This window comes from Scardinius erythrophthalmus (genome assembly GCF_964197995.2).
Source record: "Scardinius erythrophthalmus genome assembly, chromosome: 19".
NCBI classification, from domain to species: Eukaryota; Metazoa; Chordata; class Actinopteri; order Cypriniformes; family Leuciscidae; genus Scardinius; species Scardinius erythrophthalmus.
The window spans coordinates 14,272,041-14,291,945 of NC_138239.1; the positions used below are offsets into that span (position 1 = coordinate 14,272,041).

The following is a 19,905-nucleotide window of genomic DNA, read 5'->3' on the forward strand; positions in this document are numbered from 1 at the left end:
AATGCGCCCATAAAAAGAGCTATATATAGCCTCCAGCCCCCTCAGTCTATCATAAAGCAGCCCTGGGTGTATCTTTCTCTGGCCCACTCACTGTCTGTGGGATCTATGGGAACTGGTTCAGTAATGGAAGAGCTGAAACAAAGAGTTGGTGAAACCTTAGACAGGAATGTTTTGAGGGTTTACGTTAATTACCGATTAATATGCTTTGCTGCAAGGTAAGAAATACATGATGACCCTGTTGCTAATTTTGAAGAGAAAAATTCTGGAATAGAGCCATAAATAAAACTGTGGTAATTAGGACACACAGCGAGTGTGTCTGGTCACAATTCGCAGTGCTAGACGACGGACAAGACCAGTATAAATATATTTTTTGTCATATATCTAGTTGTGTGTCATTTTGATTCATATTTGGTCAATTCACTGGTTGGTCCTGCTTCACAGTTGAAATAAAATATAAAATAAAAAACTAAATACAATAATATATATAAAAAAGAAAAAAAAGTACTGTCCATTATTTGTATTGTGAAATATCCATGTAACAATACACAAATGCAGCTTTAAATTTAAACAAGTTGACAAGACATGATATCTTGTGAAACGTCTTGGGAAACAATCAAATTTAAAAAGTAAAATCTGCCAGAATATGCTGCTGGGAATAATTCTGAATGGACGTCAACAGAGAAAGACGTTTATGGCCAGATGGTGTAGTTACGGCATTAAACAGCAGGGGCTAAAGAGCTCCTGCTGAACTTGAACTATTGGTAGCATATGTACAGACCCTTTCCAAAAAAATAGAATATCATGGAAAAGTTTATTTATTTCCATAATTCCATTCAAAACGTTAAACTTCCATAGATTATAGATTCAGGGCCCACAACTTAAACGATTTCAAGTATTTAATTGTTTATTTTTACATAATTTGGGCTTCCAGCTCATAAAACCCACGAAAACAGGATTTCAAAAAAATCTGAATAGTACATGAAATCACACAGTAATTACACAGTGATACCATGGTTTTGGCAGTGTGGGCAGATGCAAATCCTGTTGGAAAATGAAGGAAGCATGAAGTGCTCTGAAAATGTCCTGGTTGACGGCTGCGTAGACTCTGAATTTAATAAAGCACAGTGGACCAAAGTCCTCTTTTCTGATGAGAGCAAATTTTGCATCTCATTTGGAAACCAAGGTCCCAGAGTCTGGAGGAAGAATGGAGAGGCACACAATCCAAGATGCTTGAAGTCCAGTCTGAAGTTTCCACAGTCTGTGTTGGTTTGGGGAGCCATGTCATCGGCTGGTGTTGGTCCATTGTGCTGTCCACTCAACGCAGCCGTCTACCAGGACATTTCCAGAGCTCTTCATGCTTCCTTCAGCAGACAAGCTTTATGGAGATGCTGACTTCCTTTTCCAGCAGGATTTTCACCTGCCCACACTGCCAAAAGAACCAAAACCTGGTTCAATGACCATGGTATCACTGTGTAATTACTGTGTGATTTCATGTAATATTCAAATTTTTTGAAATCCTGTTTTCATGGGTTTTATGAGCTGGAAGCCCAAATTATGTACAAATAAACAACTAAATACTTGAAATCGTTTAAGTTAGGGGCCCTCAATCTATAATCTATGGAAGTTTAACGTTTTGAATGGAATTATGGAAATAAATAAACTTTTCCATGATATTCTAATTTTTTGGAAAGGGTTTGTATATACACGCGCTTGACTGGGACAATTCTAAAAAAGTAAAAATAAAAAATTTCATGGTGGTCTTCGACATTTCTTCCATTTCATAACAAAACTGTATGATGTTTTGTTTGTACTGTCTCACAGAACTGAGCTGTGCCAGTACCCAGTTTAAATTTTAGATAATAAATGTTCCTGTAGTACATTTATGACAGCCTACTGCATTACATGATAGGATAGGCCCAGAAAGTCATATTTCATGTTTACTGTCATTAACTGCCCAAAAGCAGAGATGGCAAGACTGCTTTAAAGTGGAAAAAAGTATATAATTCATTAAAAATCTTTCCTTATTTACACTCAAGGTAAGGGAGTCAGCAAAAGTCGGAGATGAGATGAGAAGTGGCACAAGTTCATTTATTCAAAATGAGGCTGCCAGCAAAAATCTTCCTATCTTTCTACAATGAAGACTGGGAGGCAAATGCAGCACAGAACATTCAAAATGCATTAGGGTTTTCACAGCCAAAAAAAAAACCGTCCTCTGCATGAACCAGCACAACTCAAAACGTGCTTGCATAAACAATTAAAATAACAAACTGCCTGAATTTTAGTCATCAAACATGTCATTTATAAGCATAAATTGATCCATAAATTGTATTTTGGTTGAATTTGATAGTGTTTATGTTTTATGTAGGACACAAAACCTACAAACCAAACGCAACAGTAGGGTTCCTATAAATACCATTCATTTTCTCCATAAGAGAATTGATTTTTAACAATAAATGATAAACCTTTAAAGATAAACCTACTGTGAGGTTGTTAATATATGGTATATTGAAGCCATCAACATGCATAATTTTTGCCTTGTTTAAAAAAGAAAAGAAATAATCATGTGATAAATTCCTGGTGATAACCTATGATGCCCAATCACGACAAGCAAATCGCGTCAAAAGAACCGCCCACTACCATATTTATATTTCTCCATCGTTTTCAATTAGATTAATTACAGCTGTTAAGTACACAGTCGTGTACCTTTGTCTTTTTGTCTGATTTTCAAATACTTTTTTGCTTCAAATCAGTTTATAATGTTGAGATTCACCTCATTGGTTTGTGTGGTTCACAGCTTATAACTCTTTAACAAAGACTTCTACACCATAACTAGACCCAATAATGAGATATATATATATATATTTTTTTTTTTACAAGCAGCATATATTTATCACTAATATCTCACTAAATGTTTTACCAGTGCCCAATTTTGTTTTACAGCTATTTACGACTAACTCGAGAGAGAAAAACAAAAAAGAAGTTCTCCAGAAGTGATATGGCCGATTTCAATTCACAATACTTCCAGGGAGTCCTATGGCATCGATCATCTGACATTAAGATGAATGGGAATGTTACCAGATAGATTTCTTCAGGTAATATAGACTTTCTTGCTCCCCTCCAGGTCTGGGGCACATGGGGTGGCAGCCTCCCCCAGTGGCTCGGCGTCCCAGGGCCCCACTGTGCATGCAAACCGCCGGAGGAGAGATGCACTTAGCACTTAACGGCAGCGGTGACGAGGCACCATTACCTTCAGGTGTACCTCATCCCACACTGCCCACCCTATTCATCTCTTGTGCCTCTGCTCCGGTCAGGAACCTGGCTGCAGGGCAGCGAACAAAATGGACAGCGCGGCTCTGATGTGAGGAAAAGAACGTCACAGGACCACTAAAAAATGCAAACTCCTTACAGAAAGTGTGTAGAATGCAAAATGAAGGCTTACCTCAAAACTATGACACCACAGCGCCAGGAGGATTTTTTTAGCAAACATTTAGATTTTACGACTCTTCCTAGCTTTCTGAGGTCTGACAGTGCTCCTCAGGGAATCACTCAGCTCTTCTGCAGTCGTGCAGATTCAGTGATTTCCCTCGTGGCCGTCTCTTCCCCTGCACTAACTCAGTGAGACTGCTCTTCCTCTCCACTGAAAATGCAGCACTGAGACCAAGATGAGAGGCGTAGAGTGCTGCCTATCTAAAACAGCACACAGGCTATGGGACTGATAAGCCCTCTGCAAGATATGGCGAGGAGTGGGGCGTTGAGAGAATTAAGACCACTTGAGTGAGGGTGAAATGGAGAGTACTGCAGCAAGTCCAGGAGCGTAACAGATGAATGATACATACAGGGAGTGCATGAAGTAGAAACACAGAATGTTGTTATCATCCTGTGATAATCAAAATGTTATATTATTCAGGATTATATTGCGTCCTCTTGAGCTAAGAAGCATAACATTGATTTAGGATGCACGGTAGCAACGAATATAGCTTAATTCCTACCTATTTTGTCACTAGCTCATATCTGAGTAACATATAGGGTAGAGGAGAGTAGAGGAGAATGGTATTCCTACAATTAAACATTTCAGGATGAGAAGAAAGCAACTGTAACATAGGACGGTAGGAAATATGACTTAAAAATTCTGCCCCACATTAGGGGTAAGCTGCGTCATGACAAAGAGTAAGTTGAATCATTGCGGAATACTTGAATAATTTACATCTCAAATAAAAATATGAATATAAATGAGAAAAAGCAGTTTTCTAAAACACAATCCGATTTCAAAGTCCTATTTGCCTGCAAATTATTCACATTTTCAGAATATTTTGGTAATTGCATTTGTAATATTATTTCCTACATATGGATACAAAGCTTCACACTTTACCCCTAAGATACCATTTTGGAATTTCTTCATATATAATTAAACTAAATTTAATTAATATAAACTAATTTAAACAATTTTATACACAGGCAGTTCATTAACTTTTGTTAGAAAAATATATTTTGACAATATATATCATCTTTATACTTTGACATGCAAAAAACAAAGTCTTGCCAGAGATGGACTTCGACTTGTACTTCGACATGCAAACAAATTCTTAAAATTTCTCAAGTGCATCTCTGGCAGGATATTGTATATGATGGACTTGCATGCGAAAAACGGTGCAAATTTTCTATATTTAGGAGGTGGCACATCTTACCCCGCTCACTTCATTCTGTGCCAGTCATCACACTCTATAATAAATATACTAGTAAGTTCACTGAGAATCAAATTGTACTATATTGTATTTTTCAACACCACAGAATGTTTTGTACCTCAAACTTCCATTTCCAACCATTTTCATCTATGTAGCACACTTTATAAAGTTATTTTTTCTTATTTAGATTTATGAGGTCGCTTCACTTCCATTCATAAATCATCTCCTGTGGCCTCATGGGATAGTAAAGTCCGTCACATGTGCACTGTCACCTGATGGAGTTTTGGTTCCTTGCCACAGTCGCCTTTGTCACCTTTGGCTTTTGGCTTGCTTAGTTGGGGACACTTAATATTCAGCAATAATATTGATCTGCCTGCTTTGACACCATTATATGATTATACCATTATATGACGATGACATCACTGTTTTCTCGGCCTTATATATAAAAATATATAAACTTTTTTACAACAAAAATTAACCATCACTGAACTTACTAAAGCTGGACTATGACGCTATTTTCTTCTGTATCTGCTGTACAGCCGAAACAAACTTTGTTGCATTAATTTCCTGTTATCACTGTAAAGCTGAAACAATCTGTATTGTAAAAAAACTATATAAATAAAGGTGACTTGACTTGACTTAACTTCAGAATCTCTGTGGAAGTAGTAGGTCATCTGGGTACTTTTTTTTTCATTTACTTTTTTATGTATTCAGACATACTACTCTGTTGGAGTACTGTTTTCTCGCATACTAGTTGGGAAGTTTCGGACACAGCGAATGAAATGTTCAAATTAAAATCTTGTGCAAATATCCCAAATCACCCACTAGAAGTCCTGCGATGATCATTCTGATGATGGAAAAACAACCAAGGTCAGTAAACAGTGAGAGCCTCACCTGTGGCCGTGGATGCCCAGACACCAGACAGGTCAACTCCAAAGTCTCCCCCTCCCGGATGGTGTACACCCTCTCTGTGTAGCGTTCCTCCTCAATGTTGCATGCGTGACCGGAATGGATGATCCGAACGTTTGGGGGAGCTGCATTAGGGAAGAAATGAAAAAGTGATATAGTTCAGTTTGCCGGATCATTTGAGGTTGCATCATCAACCAGCCACACTGCAGAAATCTGTCATGGAGGGAAATAAAATCCCTGCCACATGAGACTGATGCTTTCAGCCAAATCAAATTCAAGGTGAGGCACTGCAATCATTCACCTCACTGTAATTTGCACTACACCAGTTGCTCTGTATGTAGAAAAATATTGGACTTGCATTTCCAAGCAATTTCACAGACAAAAATACCCTCATCTAAGCATTACCTTATAGTACATCTCAAAGATGCGTAGGCGACTGATGAAGAAAAGTGCCTGTATTATTGATTTCCCCTCTAAGCAGGAGAACGGAGCTCGCTGCACTGCAGTGTGGTTGCTTGATGATGTTTCCTCCACTAATATCCACTTACCAAGCACTTCAAGGTTGCTATTTTTTTAACACAAACTCACATATTCTTATTGATGCCAATTCAGGTCTTCCATTGTTAACTGCATTATTGTAAAGATTCATTACAGTGATATAGGAAAAAGTACCACAGTATCTCTAAGCTTAAAATAATAATTGAAAGCCACTTCAATTCTTATAAAAATGCATTTTTAAACGAGTGAGTGAGCAAGCACCAGTTTTATGGAGTAACAAAATGAAAAGTACCAACGCAAGTAACGTAGTGAAGGAAAGGGGGCAACAAAGACAATCTCAATCACAACAAGGAGATAAAGGGGCGGGAAACATGTAAAATGACTGACGACCATAAATAATAAAAATGACACAAGGACGTTATTGAAACTCTAACTTTACTTAGCTGATTATTGTTGATTTGAAGACATGCAAATTTTAATAAAGGATAATAAGATTTGTTTGTCATAAATTTTGAAACCGACTTCTAATGAATCAGTCGATTGAATGATTTAATGAAATTATAAATTAAATGTATGTTAATGTTTTAAGAACATATAGCCTCAATGTAGTTAGCTACTTTTTGTAACAAGCTTATATGGAGCGATACAGTTTCAAAGAAGTTCCCCAACACTGGTGAGCACTGTTATGACCCTATGGTTTTGTTGTATTTCTGTTGCTTTGGGAGTGTCTGTGTGTGTCTGTCAAGGAAAGTCTTCTGATTTGTTCCTGCAGACCTGATTGGTGCACAGTACTTTAAAAAGCACGCCATCACTTCCTCTGGAGTCATCTTGTGTTCAGAGCAGAGAGAGTTTGATTGCATAGAGCAGAGTTTGTGTTGAGGTTTTAAAATAAGTTTTGTTTGTTATTTTGGCCCAGTCAGCTCCTGAATCTAGACCCAATTTAAGGCAATAAATTCATCATTGTTGGTCCAAACTCACTGCATTCCAGAGTCTTTCATGTTGCACCTTGACGGGGCGTAACAAGCACACAGAAGTTATCAGGACTGACACCACCTGGAATGAAGACATCTCAGAGATCTAATAGTGCTCACCAGGCTACTGCAAAGAGTTTAGGAAATGACAGGAAGCTGTGCCAGAATGCATTGTGTTGCAAGGTCTCCTTCTGGATGCCAGATGAAACAAAAGGGGGGAGAAAAAAAAACACATACAAAAAAGCATTCTCTTCCAGTGTGCCAGCTGCCTGCTCTGCATCGTCCTAGTTTTAGTCCTCACCATCTATTTTTAGAAAGTCAGTGTCTATCTCACAACCCACCATATGACTGTGCTAATGTCCTTCCATATGACGTCAAGAAGTCAGGAAGCAGACATCACTGAACAGGCCTCAAAGGGACACGCAGAAGGTGGTCTTTGGATTATTATTGATTAAAGAGGCAGCATCGAGTGCTTTCTGACGTCTACACTACGACATCTGGATGCTCCCTGCAGACTGGAGACCGCTCATATATGCAGAGGTGGATTATCTTATCTATATGAGTTACACGATAGCATCATGAGGGAATTATTTGACATAAGCATTACAAACAGATATTCATCTCAGGCATCTCACCATGCCAGGGCATATCATTGTTTGCTAATCTTTCAAGTGCCAACACAAATGCACTCATATTTTCACACCAGACCAATGACCTAACATGTGTTTAGTACACTCAACTTGAGTCATCTTAGAAATGATTTTTTTAACATACATTGCATTGTGCTATTTCCAGCTAAATGAATAAAAATAAGTATGTCAACATATTCTAGACTTGTGATGGTGTGGAATATTTCAAACCAAAATGGCCGCTGCTTTGGTTACTAGTTACTGTAACGATACCCTCATGTAATGATTCGATGCATATCACGATACTAAACTCACCATTAATATTATTGCGATACTCCAAGACATACAGTAAAAGGTTAAAAAAATGTTTTACTGTTGATTAAAATGCAAAATTTGTTATTACACTGGGGGTGGAAATTAATAGGCTTGGACTTGGTGCTAGTAAACCAATGCACAGGACAATAGTGACACTAGAATAAAAATATTCATGATTCTGAAAATACAGAATTATTTTAGACCAATATGCTTGCTCTCTGTCACTGACTATATATATTTAAAATAATGTAGGCCACTTTTTACTGGTAACATAAGACATTTGGCATTATCAGGACCCATAAATATTCCTCCATTGCATTATAATACATTTTATTCAACATTATAGTAGTTTAATGTGGTACGGACACTAAAACTCTGTAAACTTTTCATTTTGGGTGAACTATACACAATATAGTCAGTTTGTATTCACGATACATATTGTCGCACTTTTGTATTGCGATATATTGTGACACAATATATTTTTACACCCCTAGTTACTGTACATCCTCAGATCTTAAGCATTCAAGAGTCGACAATATTTCTATAAATAGAGGAAACATTAAATAAATATATTTTTGTGTCTATTTTGGGACAGGGTGAATAGGTTTTTCTTTATGAATCCTGTCAAGCATGAAAAAACAACAAATTCTGAATGTTAGATAAGAGTAGAACTTGGCAAGTTGGCTCCTCTGAAGGCCTAAATTATGTCACTTCCTCCCTCCATATCTCATAAGTGTTGTGGAAGAGGGAAGTCAAAACTCACATACACGTATTAAATTATTTAATTAACCATATCAATTTGTTCCCAAATTTGGCATAGAACAGGGCATGGTAATAAATAGACAAGACAGTTGTAGGGAGTTTTTGAGTGTGCAAATGTGCAAATTTTATGTTCAAAGATTGATAAAGTCCATGTGAATGTATGTGTGTGAGTGTAGTTGTCAGGCCAGTCACATGGAGTTGAGGAGTCTGATGGCTTGGGGGAAGAAACTGTCACACAATCTGACCATGAGGGCCTGAATGTTTCTGTACCTAGGTTGTTATATAAATATAAGTGATCTAGTATGAATGAATGGAATACAGGTATATACAGCACAGTATACAGTATTTTATCATTTAACATTTAATTGTGTTAATACAATTAAAATATATTTTACGTCTATGACTGTGAAATGCATGAATGAATATAACGTAAAAAATTATATAATAAAATATAAAAATACTGTAATTAATTGAATTAATATAATATAAAAATTTATAGAAATATATTTCTGCTTCTTCAAATGACTCAAACAGTGCACCTGTCATATAATGAATCCCCTAACGGAATATTTTACTGTAGCCCAACCCCCATTTTAGTCATTAATCAATTAGCATTTTTTAATTCTGTCCAATGGATTTCCACTGCTGGAACTGAAAAGCCCCGTAGATCAGATCATGTTCCATAGCATCCATATGCACAACAAATCAACTCTCCAATCTCTTGTCATCACATTACATGTCAAGTATAGCACCATCTAGAGAATGTGAGTACATATTCTATGAAATAAATAAGGCTGAACTCTCAGTTTAATTTCCTGGAGTGTTATTAGTATCTCCGAAAGCAGCCGATGGGCCGCGTGTTGGAGTTTCCTGCCCAGATCAATCAAACCGGCGGCTGTGTGATTGCCTCATCCACTCTGGAGGGTGATTCAAGTTTGGCTCTGTATTGCAGTCAACCCTGCGTGGGAAATTGAAGCGCTTTTGGATGTACTTCCAATCAAACAAGCTTTGATTTCAATGGTAATGTCTGCCTGCTTCCCCACCCAAAATTGTTCATGTGCCTGCAGTCCCATTGAGAGGAACAAGGATTTATGATCACTGTCTGATACAATTAAGAAACGCGTTAATTTCTAATTCATCCAGAAAACCAGTGAGTACAACAAGGACAAGTCACTTATATAATACACAAAATGGGTATCAATAAACTGAATCTGTGGAGTCTCCAACAAATAACAGTTAACATGGATACACATAGGAGGTTTCAGTGGACTGGGTGGGCAATATATGTACACAAAATATTCAGTGATATATATGATATACAGTATGTGCTTTTTCTTTGGCCCTAAGTTTAATACAGAGTGTTTCATTAGAATAATCACTAATTTACTTCAAAGGTTGTTTGCTTGAAATGATTAGGAAAAAAAAATCTATCCATTCCAGAGCAAACTAAATAAAATACATACTAAGAACTATATCAAATATTGTAGAAAGGCTAAAAAAGATGTCAAGACCAGCCCTGCTGCATGGTATGAGGAAAATTGCTAGTTACATTTGCGTTCTGATCACGTTACAAAAGTGAACATCTCACATGGTATTACAGAACACATTCAAATTTAGAGTCATAGTTATGGGAATAAACACTCTAATGAACACTGATGGAAAGCCATTCTCAGTTGCCGCTACCAACAATAATGGAAACAGACATAAAAGCATAAAGCTGTCGGAGAGACTTTTTTATCCCTGTGCAGACACATTTGTTTATAATTTGAGAAGTCTGGTATTGGATTCTGGATGAACAAGAACACAAAACACTATACGGATACAATGAACATAAAGGACATATTTTCATCTTTCAGGTAAAGTAACTATTCTGTCAAATTATTACATTTACATAAGTTTTTTTTTAAAGAAAGTAATGTATTTTAAAACAAATATATTTTTAGCTTACCTTAACAGCACATATTCTCAATGTTTGTTAACAATTAAAATGAATTCTCAGTCATTAAAAAAAAAAAAAAATGAATAAAGACCAATTAACCAGAACGTACTTAGTAGCAGTCTATTAAACCTTTAACAAATTAATGTATTCGTTTTTTTTTAGAGTAAATATATTATAAAGGTAATATGTATTATGATGGATGGATTGATAGTCAAGAATTAATATAATATAATATAATATAATATAATATAATATAATATAATATAATATAATATAATATAATATAATATAATATAATATAATATAATATAATAATAGCATTGGCATTTGCAAAACTGTATGTGTTGACCGCTAATGCTCATAAAAAAAAAAAAAGTGTTTAAATGTCAAAAATGTCAGTGGGGTGCAGCAATAGAGCATAACCCCTCTGTTTGCAAACATTAATCCTTTTTTACAGAACAGATTCCTTTTGCTCAATCACTCTAATCAGACATAGGCAGAGGAGGATAATAGCCCTATTGGGTGGAGCGAGCTATTGGGCGGAGTGAGCTTATCACTTTGATACACATGCTATGACAACTGCAGTTGCCTGAGCCCCTCTGCTGTCCAGCTGTGAGGATTAACCCCCAGCCAACCTGGCAACCCACTTGTTCATACAATGCATAGCATTCTACAGCCTGAGGGGATGTGAGACACACGGAAGAGGACAAACCCGCTGTGCATTTGTCAATATAAAGTGCATACAGTGTATAACCTGAGTTAACTCCTCTACAGCAGGGTTGCATTGAAGAAAATTAGCGTCCAGGTCTTGGGTGTGTCGTTTGATGATGCGTTCATTTTGATGACTAATAATGGAAGAGAGGGGCAGCACTGGATGGCAAACCCGCTGGGCCGAGGGCTGATGGAATTTCCTTCCTCCTTCATTTGCAGAGGAGCTCGATTGAATAAGCACTGCAAAACGAGTCATTACTTTTCATTAGCCTGGCACTAATTCTGTAAAGGCCCATATACACATTCACATCTGAATTGACAGTGCTATTTCAAATATCCGATTATTTCTAATGGTTAATATTAATCATGCTGGGAACATGGCTAATTGTGGAGGAGCTCAGAGGCACCACCCAAGGCCATGAAGCTCAATTGACAATGAGTGCACAAAGTGTCTTCTGTCATTATAAAGGGCTGCATTTTGAGTACTTATATTTCCAAGAGGAAGAACAAAGACAACCGATATAACTTCTAGCCAAGGATGAATCGTGACAAAGCAAAATGTTTTCGTGCTATCCGTACGCCAGTGTTTCTTCAACTTTATGAAACGCAAGTACACAAGTAAATTCCTACCGACAGCACAGCTGCAGTCTTCTGTTCAGTTCAACTCACACTGAACTCAACACATGCTTGGTAATTCACTTCAAACTTCATGATGGCTAAACTAATTATGAGAATGTCTTGTCTGAATGCAATGTGTCATAATGCAGACACTTTCAAAAGAGTGGATTAATTAATTTTATTATCAAATGTTGATAAATCATCACAAACCACGCAAAATTAAGCTATTTAACAATTTTTTTAATTATATACAACATCTAGCACTGGTATGTAAGAATTGACTGAGTGTCAAATAACATTAATCACTTTTTAAAATTCAAGTATACGATTTAAAGATTAGGTACAACATATTGTATTCATATAAGAATGGTCTGGGATTTATATCATGCCAAATTTTAATTTTACAATTTAAAATAGATGTTTTGTAATTTCATAGTCTTCAGTATGGAAGAGGATTAGGGCCAAGCAATAATAAAAAAATAAAACCATCTCAAGATTAAAGTCATTATAATGCGAAATTAAACTCGTTAAATTTCAAGAAAAAAGTCGAAATACAATCTTGAGAATAAACTCATTAAATATCGAGAATAAAGTCGTTGTGTTTCGAGAAAAAACTCGTTAAATTTCGAGAAAAAAGTCGAAATACAATCTTGAGAATAAACTCATTAAACTCATTAAATTTCGAGAGTAAAGTCGTTGCGTTTCGAGAAAAAAAGTCGAAATGAAATGTAGAGAATAACGCATTCGATCTGTGTTCATTAGCCTACTGATAGAGGACATGGCAGAGTTGGATCACTTAGTCAAGCTATATTTTAGACTTTCTTTCAGTAACAAAGCCGTCTAGGTCGGCTAGAGGAGGAGCTGTAGCCTATCATGGAATAATGTCCACTTGAATGCACCCTATAGGCGGGTGAGAAACAGCGCCATGAATTATGCAGAAAATGCAAGACTGCTCTTTGTGCATTGTGTAATGTGTCAAGTTCAAAGCTTCATAAAACAATAATTCCACAGTAAAAACTGCTTAAAATTTGGATTTCGTTAGACAACAGCTCTTCTATAATGGGATAATGTCCACTTTAACGCACCCTCTGATGCGGCCTAGAAAATGCACAACTAGTAGGAATGATGGCGCAATAAGGCGACTCTGAATTTGTTTGTCCCATTTAAAACTTTAGTCCATAAAAAAACCCCGGTAGCCTACAGAAATTTGTGCCAATATTTCGGTTTCCACTAGATCAATATATGCTGTATTACTCCCTTTAGTCGGATTTAACGCACCCTTACATATGGCTGAGAAATGCAGAATTTCTTCATTCATTTCTAACAGAGCTTGGTGCGAGCAATGCCATACACACAGGGTGCTTAAGGAAGCGTCGCGTCATTTAAAGGGGAGGTCCGCGCGTCAATAAGTAGCCTAACGAATAAAGGCCTCATTATACTTCTGCGTCGGACCTACGCCGGAGCCTATACGCCGTAGGCAACGTGTTGGTTTTAATTTATACTTCTGTGTCGTTGTCCGCGTTGACGCGCACCTAGGGAGCATGTGAAACCCCGAGGGAGGGGTTCTGGCAGACCAATCACCGCGCTTGTGTCCGCGTAGAATTGACGCGTTGTTACATTTTTGGAGAGGTGCACGTCAGGGTTCGCCGTAGGGTACGCGCGCTACACACAGCCTACGACGTAGCTACGGCGGCAGTTCGACGCAGAAGTATAAAACAGGCTTAAGTAACTGGATTCAGCCTCGTTTGCAATGAACTCTGATCGAAGGCGTTATTCTCTACATTTCATTTCGACTTTTTTTCTCGAAACACAACGACTTTTTTCTCGAAATTTAATGAGTTTATTCTCACGATTATTTCGACTTTTTTTCTCGAAATTTAACGAGTTTTTTTCTCGAAACACAACGACTTTATTCTCGAAATGTATTGAGTTTATTCTCAAGATTGTATTTCGACTTTTTTTCCCGAAATTTAACGAGTTTAATCTCGCATTATAATGACTTTAATCTTGAGATGGTTTTATTTTTTTATTATTGCTTGGCCCTAATACTCTTCCGTACTTCAGTGTCACATGATCACTTCAGTGTCACATGATCCTTCGAGAAATTTAATATGCTGATCAGGGCTGTGTTTAAGTCCAATTTTGTATGCCCTTCCCTCGATAACTTCACTCCGTCTCATTCACTCGGCTGTACGTCATTGCTTACGTTGCACGAGTGCCCACTACTGGCGGAACCCTTAAAATGTGTTAAAATGGAACGCACTAAGCCCTTGATCCCTTGGAATATATGCAATGGAGATGATTTATTATTTACATTTTTTTTCCCCTCATGAATTTGTTATACACACCATTCTATAGGCTGGTATGTATGTTTGGGCTGTTAAAAAAAATCAATATAAACAAATATTAAATATAAATATATTAATATATACAGAACTGAAGTGTACATGTTGAGTATACTCGCTTCCTCGTTCAAAATCGAGGGGGTCAAGGGTCTGTCCAAATATACTTCCCTCCTCCACTTGACGAAGTTGAACACACTTCAGAATGGCGGTGGGGGTTCCCCCGAGGGTATGTATATGTATGTATAAAAGATTTAAAAGCAGCCTTGGTGCTGGTTATCAATGTTTTGTGGAAACCATGATACATTTTTTTCAGAATTCTTTGATGAATAGAACAGTATTTATTTAAAAAAGAAATCTTTTGTAACACTATGAAAGTCTTTACTGTCACTTTTGATCAATTTAATGCGTCGTTGCTGAATCAAACTATTCATTTTCTACAAAAAACAAAACTTACAAACCCCAAACTTTTAAACGGTAGTGTATATCAAAACAGGATTAATTATTTAACAGAATGAATTAATTAACAGAATTAATTTGAATTATTCAGGTTTCTATAATTTCTATAATTTTTTTCCCTATTTTATGAGGCATGAGACTTACAGAACATTTCACAGGCTCTCACATATTTTAGCGGGTCACTGTTGTTGCCACATTCTCATTGCCGAGATATTTTCTTTAATAAGAGGCATTTTGACACTATAACATGCACAGTTAAACAAAGATGATGTCAATAATACAAAATGCCTAGCTATGCTTTTTAGAAGAACAGCTTTGTCCTTTTTTGTGCTCATTTATCACCGCATCAGCTCTGAGTCAACTGCTAGGATCATAATAGGTCACTCTTTCTATTCCACAAGCATCCGAGCTGATACGAGTATGCATTTTTTTTTAAACCTTACTAGTCACCTTTGACCTTTTGATCCATAAGGCCTCATTAATCATAGTGAATTTGATTAAAATAAACTCCACCATCCTGGTCATATGCGTTAACTTAATTTCAACTTTATTTGAAAAGTTTTTTAGCATGAGGGCCAGCTTTGCTGAGTCTGAGGACAAGCTCAGTTGACGTCGGTCTGCTTTGTGGCTTTCAGCTGACAAGTCTGGTTTGTTTGGCTTTTGAAATAGTAATGAATTAGATCGTTTCGGTTACTCACGTAACCTCTGTTCTCTCTAGAAGAGGGAACGAGTATTGCGTAGTTAGCTTACGCTACGGGAAAGCCTTTCTTTCTCGAGATACTGAAGCCAAAAATTATCCTTAATTTTTATAATCTTGTCAACGCAGTGCGGCAGCCTGCAGACCTAGGGCAAGCTAACTAGCGTGCCCATTGGCTGCCCTGCGGCAACTGCAGCAGCCTACCGCTGAGCCCTTGGCGTGACGTCACGACCAATGAGCGCGCTTGGCGCGCTTAATGCGTCACAGCCCGCGAAAAGGGGTGTGGCTTAGCGTATATAAACAGGGCTCGGAGGCTGCTTCTCTGGTTTCTGTCGCATGAAGCGAAATGAGCTCGTGGCGCGAGCACGGCGGGCTACGCAATACTCGTTCCCTCTTCTAGAGAGAACAGAGGTTACGTGAGTAACCGAAACGTTCTCTTACGAGAGGTTCTCTCGTATTGCGTAGTTAGCTTACGCTACGGGAACGCCCTTGTCAACGCCGTGCGCGCCCAGCATCCACTGAATGAGTCCCAGGGAGAGCCCGGGGAACGTGATAGCGGAGAGCCGGGCAGCCCGAAGAGGGCTAGCGCCGTACATAAGCACACACTAGGGGGTTAGGAGCGGCACGGCCGGTCCTAACTGCCAATTCCCTGTATAGTGCAGCTCAACCAGTAGAGCTAAATCACACAACGTAGCCCGCGCACAGATAGTGGGCTGGCATACGCGAGACTTAGACTGATAAGACTTTCGCCTGCAAGGCGGGAACATCCAGGTTGTAAAACCTAACAAACGTGGAGGGGGAGGCCCAGCCTGCCGCTGCACAAATGTCATGAATGGGAATCCCGCTGGACCATGCCCACGACGAGGCCATGCCTCTAGTGGAATGAGCTCGAACGCCCAATGGGCACTGCAGGTCTTTAGACGCATAAGCAGCAGCAATAGCGTCCACTATCCATCTGGACAGGCTGTGTTTCGAGGCGGCGAGACCCTTGGTGCGCCCACCAAACGAAACGAAGAGCTGATCCGAGCGCCTGAAAGCGGCGGACCGTGAAATGTAGTTTCTCAACGCCCTGACCGGGCAGAGGAGATTACTATCGGCCTCGCTGCCGTGCGTCGGCAGGGCTGAGAGGGAAATGACCTGTGCTCTGAAGGGAGTGCCCAAAATTTTTGGAACGTACCCATGCCTCGGTCTGAGAATGACTTTGGAGTCATTAGGTCCGAACTCGAGGCATGCGGCGTTAACAGATAACGCGTGAAGGTCTCCCACTCGTTTGACTGACGACAGTGCTATCAGAAAAACGGTTTTGAGCGTGAGGTATTTCATATCCACAGTTTCCAAGGGTTCGAAGGGATGCGCTCTCAGGGCCTCCAAGACCAGAGAGAGATCCCACATAGGAACCGAGGGGGGTCGCGGGGGGTTCATCCTCCTGGCTCCCCTAAGGAAGCGGATGACGAGCTCGTTCCTTCCTAATGCGCGGCCCTGCTCAGAAACCGAGAGCGCTGAAATGGCCGCAACATAGACTTTGAGCGTGGAGGGGGACCTGCCCGCGTCCAGTAGCTCTTGAAGGAAACACAGTACTCGCGATACCCCACATGTCTGTGGATCGAGCCCCTTAGCAGTGCACCATGTGTTAAACACTGACCATTTCGACATGTAGAGCCGCCTCGTAGAGGGGGCTCTAGATTGTATGATCGTGTTCATGACCCCGTCTGGCAGATTAGCGTGTAATCGTTGAGGCTCCACGCATGCAGAGACCAGCGCTCTGGATGGGGATGCCATATCGATCCGCGTGCTTGAGAGAGGAGGTCTCTCCTCACCGGTATCGGCCAGGGGGCTGAGTCTGCCAGCTGTATTAGATCCGGGAACCAAGCTTGGTTCTCCCAGCATGGGGCTATGAGGAGCACTGAGTGGCGCGCTTCCCTGATTCTCTCGATGACCTGAGGCAGCAGAGAGACCGGGGGAAAAGCGTACAACGGGCCGCTGGGCCAGATCTGGGCCAGCGCGTCCTCGTTCTTCGAGAAGAACTCTGGGCAGTGAGCATTGTCTTTTGACGCAAAAAGGTCGACTTTCGCTCTGCCGAACCGTCGCCACAGTGACTGGACTGTTTGGGGGTGTAGAGACCACTCCCCAGGGGGAACGTTGTCCCTGGACAGTCTGTCGGGGCCCTCGTTCAGGTGGCCAGGCACATGCGCGGCTCTCAGCGAGCGCAGAGAGTGCTGAGCCCACACGAGGAGGCGTTCCGCCAGGGTGCAGAGCATCTTTGATCTGACACCGCCCTGGTGATTCACGTAGGCCACTACCGATGTATTGTCCGTACGGACTAGAACATGGTGACCGTGGAGGAATGGGAGGAAGTGTTTGAGCGCTTTCTCGACCGCGAGCATCTCTAGACAGTTTATGTGTAGGAGATTCTCCTGGTCTGACCAGCGGCCATAGACCGGTCTGCCTTCGAAGAGCGCTCCCCAACCTAGGTTGGAAGCGTCTGTCGAGACAACTTTCCGGTGTGAAATCACTCCCATAGTCACTCCTGTGTGATACCATTCGGCTGCCAGCCAGGGCTGCAGGGCTGAAATGCATCCCTGATTCACTCTGACTCGCAAGCCGCCGGCCGCCCAGGCTTGGTGGGGCACGCGCATTTTCAGCCAGCGTTGGAGCGGGCGCATGCGCAGTAAACCCAGCTGGAGCACTGCTGCAGCTGAGGCCATATGCCCCAGGATACGCTGGAATGTCCTCAGCGGAACCCGGCTGCCTATTTGGAGGGATGCGGCGAGAAGGCGGATGCGGCGCGCGCGCTGCTCCGACAGTCTGGCCGTCATAGCCACCGAGTCCAGTTCTATTCCAAGAAAGGAAATTGACTGACGGGGTGATAGCGAGCTCTTGGTCCAGTTGACCGAGAGACCCAGCTCCTCCAGATGGCTGAGAAGCGCTGTTCTGTGAGACACAAGTTCCGTCTCTGACTGCGCTAGAATAAGCCAATCGTCCAGATAATTCAGTATTCGCATTCCCTGTTTCCTCAGGGGAGCGAGGGCCGTGTCCATGCATTTCGTAAATGTACGGGGTGCCAAAGACAGGCCGAACGGCAGGACTGTGTACTGATATACTCGACCCTCGAAGGCGAATCTCAAGAATGGCCTGTGACGGGGAGTTATCTGGATCTGAAAGTATGCGTCTTTTAGATCGAGAGAGATAAACCAGTCTCCTGGGCGAATCTGCGCGAGGATTTTTCTGGTTGTGATCATCTTGAACGGCCGTCTCATGAGGGCTTTGTTCAGATGTCTCAGATCTAAAATAGGTCTGAACGCTCCGTCCTTCTTGGGCACGAGGAAGTAGCGGCTGTAAAAGCCCGACTCGCTCAAAGAAGGATGAACCTGTTCTATAGCCCCTTTGCGCAGCAGCTTCGCTATTTCTGCTTGAAGCAAGTGCGCCGCTTCTGAACTCACTCTCGTCTCCGTCTGTGCTGTATAGCGCGGAGGGCGACGAGCGAATTGAAGCGAATAGCCGTGTTTTATAGTTTTCAGCACCCATTCTGACGCGCCCTGAATCGCTTCCCATGCTTCCGCATGCATAGCTAGGGGTCGAATGGTCTCTGGGCTCAGATCGCCGCGCTGCGCGGGATGGGGAGCCTGTATCAGAGAGAAAGGCGCGGCGCGCGCGCCGCTGGTGCTCGAACACGGGGGCTGGTAAACAGTATTGGCCGACTGTACAGCGTTCAGTAGCTCGGTCCCATCGGATGGAGCGTGATTTGCTGTCAAACAACCCAGGCGCGAGAGAGGCGTGGGGATTATCATGTCTACAAGTGAGTGCGCGTGCTCGTGAGCGGGCGCAGGGTTTACACTTATGACACGGCCAGTGTTTGGGAGCTTTAGAGGATCCGTGACCCAAGGTAACTGGCTGGCAGAGCGAGCAGCGGGTAGGTGTGAGCACAAGGTTGTGGGCACATTTCCTACATTTAATACTCGAGCGGCTTGCGACCGCTTTATGAGAGAGCGCTCTGTACGCGTTACCATGGGGACCCTGTTTGTGTGAAGCAGTGAGCACATGGGAGTGGGCACATTTTCTACACTTATAACACCCTCGGCTTGAGCCGCTGTTGCCCGGGGTAACCAAGTGGCAGAGCGAGTTACAGGTAGATGTGAGCACAGAGTTGTGGGCACATTTACTACACTTATTACTCGAGCGGCGTGTGACCGCTTTATGAGAGAGCGCTCTGAACACGTTACCATGGGGATCGTGTTTGTGTGAAGCAGTGAGCACGTGGGAGTGGGCACATTTTCTACACTTACAACACCTTCGGCCGGAGCCGGAAAGCCCGAATTTACACTCTTTCTGAGATTTATTTGGGCCGCCGTAAAAACGGCGTTTGTGTGCAGGCG

The 19,905-nt window shown here is 41.1% G+C and overlaps 1 protein-coding gene across 1 annotated transcript in view; it reads right to left on the minus strand.

The window, feature by feature from the left end:
* The window catches only part of mdga2a (MAM domain containing glycosylphosphatidylinositol anchor 2a), a gene marked incomplete at its 5' end in the record, with an annotated part of 155,998 nt that overhangs the window by 102,930 nt on the left and 33,163 nt on the right, over positions 1 to 19,905 (minus strand). The window contains one exon of the mRNA XM_081347548.1: positions 5,577 to 5,716. Coding sequence (XP_081203674.1) covers positions 5,577 to 5,716 — 140 coding nt within the window. The remainder of the gene's footprint in view (positions 1 to 5,576; positions 5,717 to 19,905) is intronic.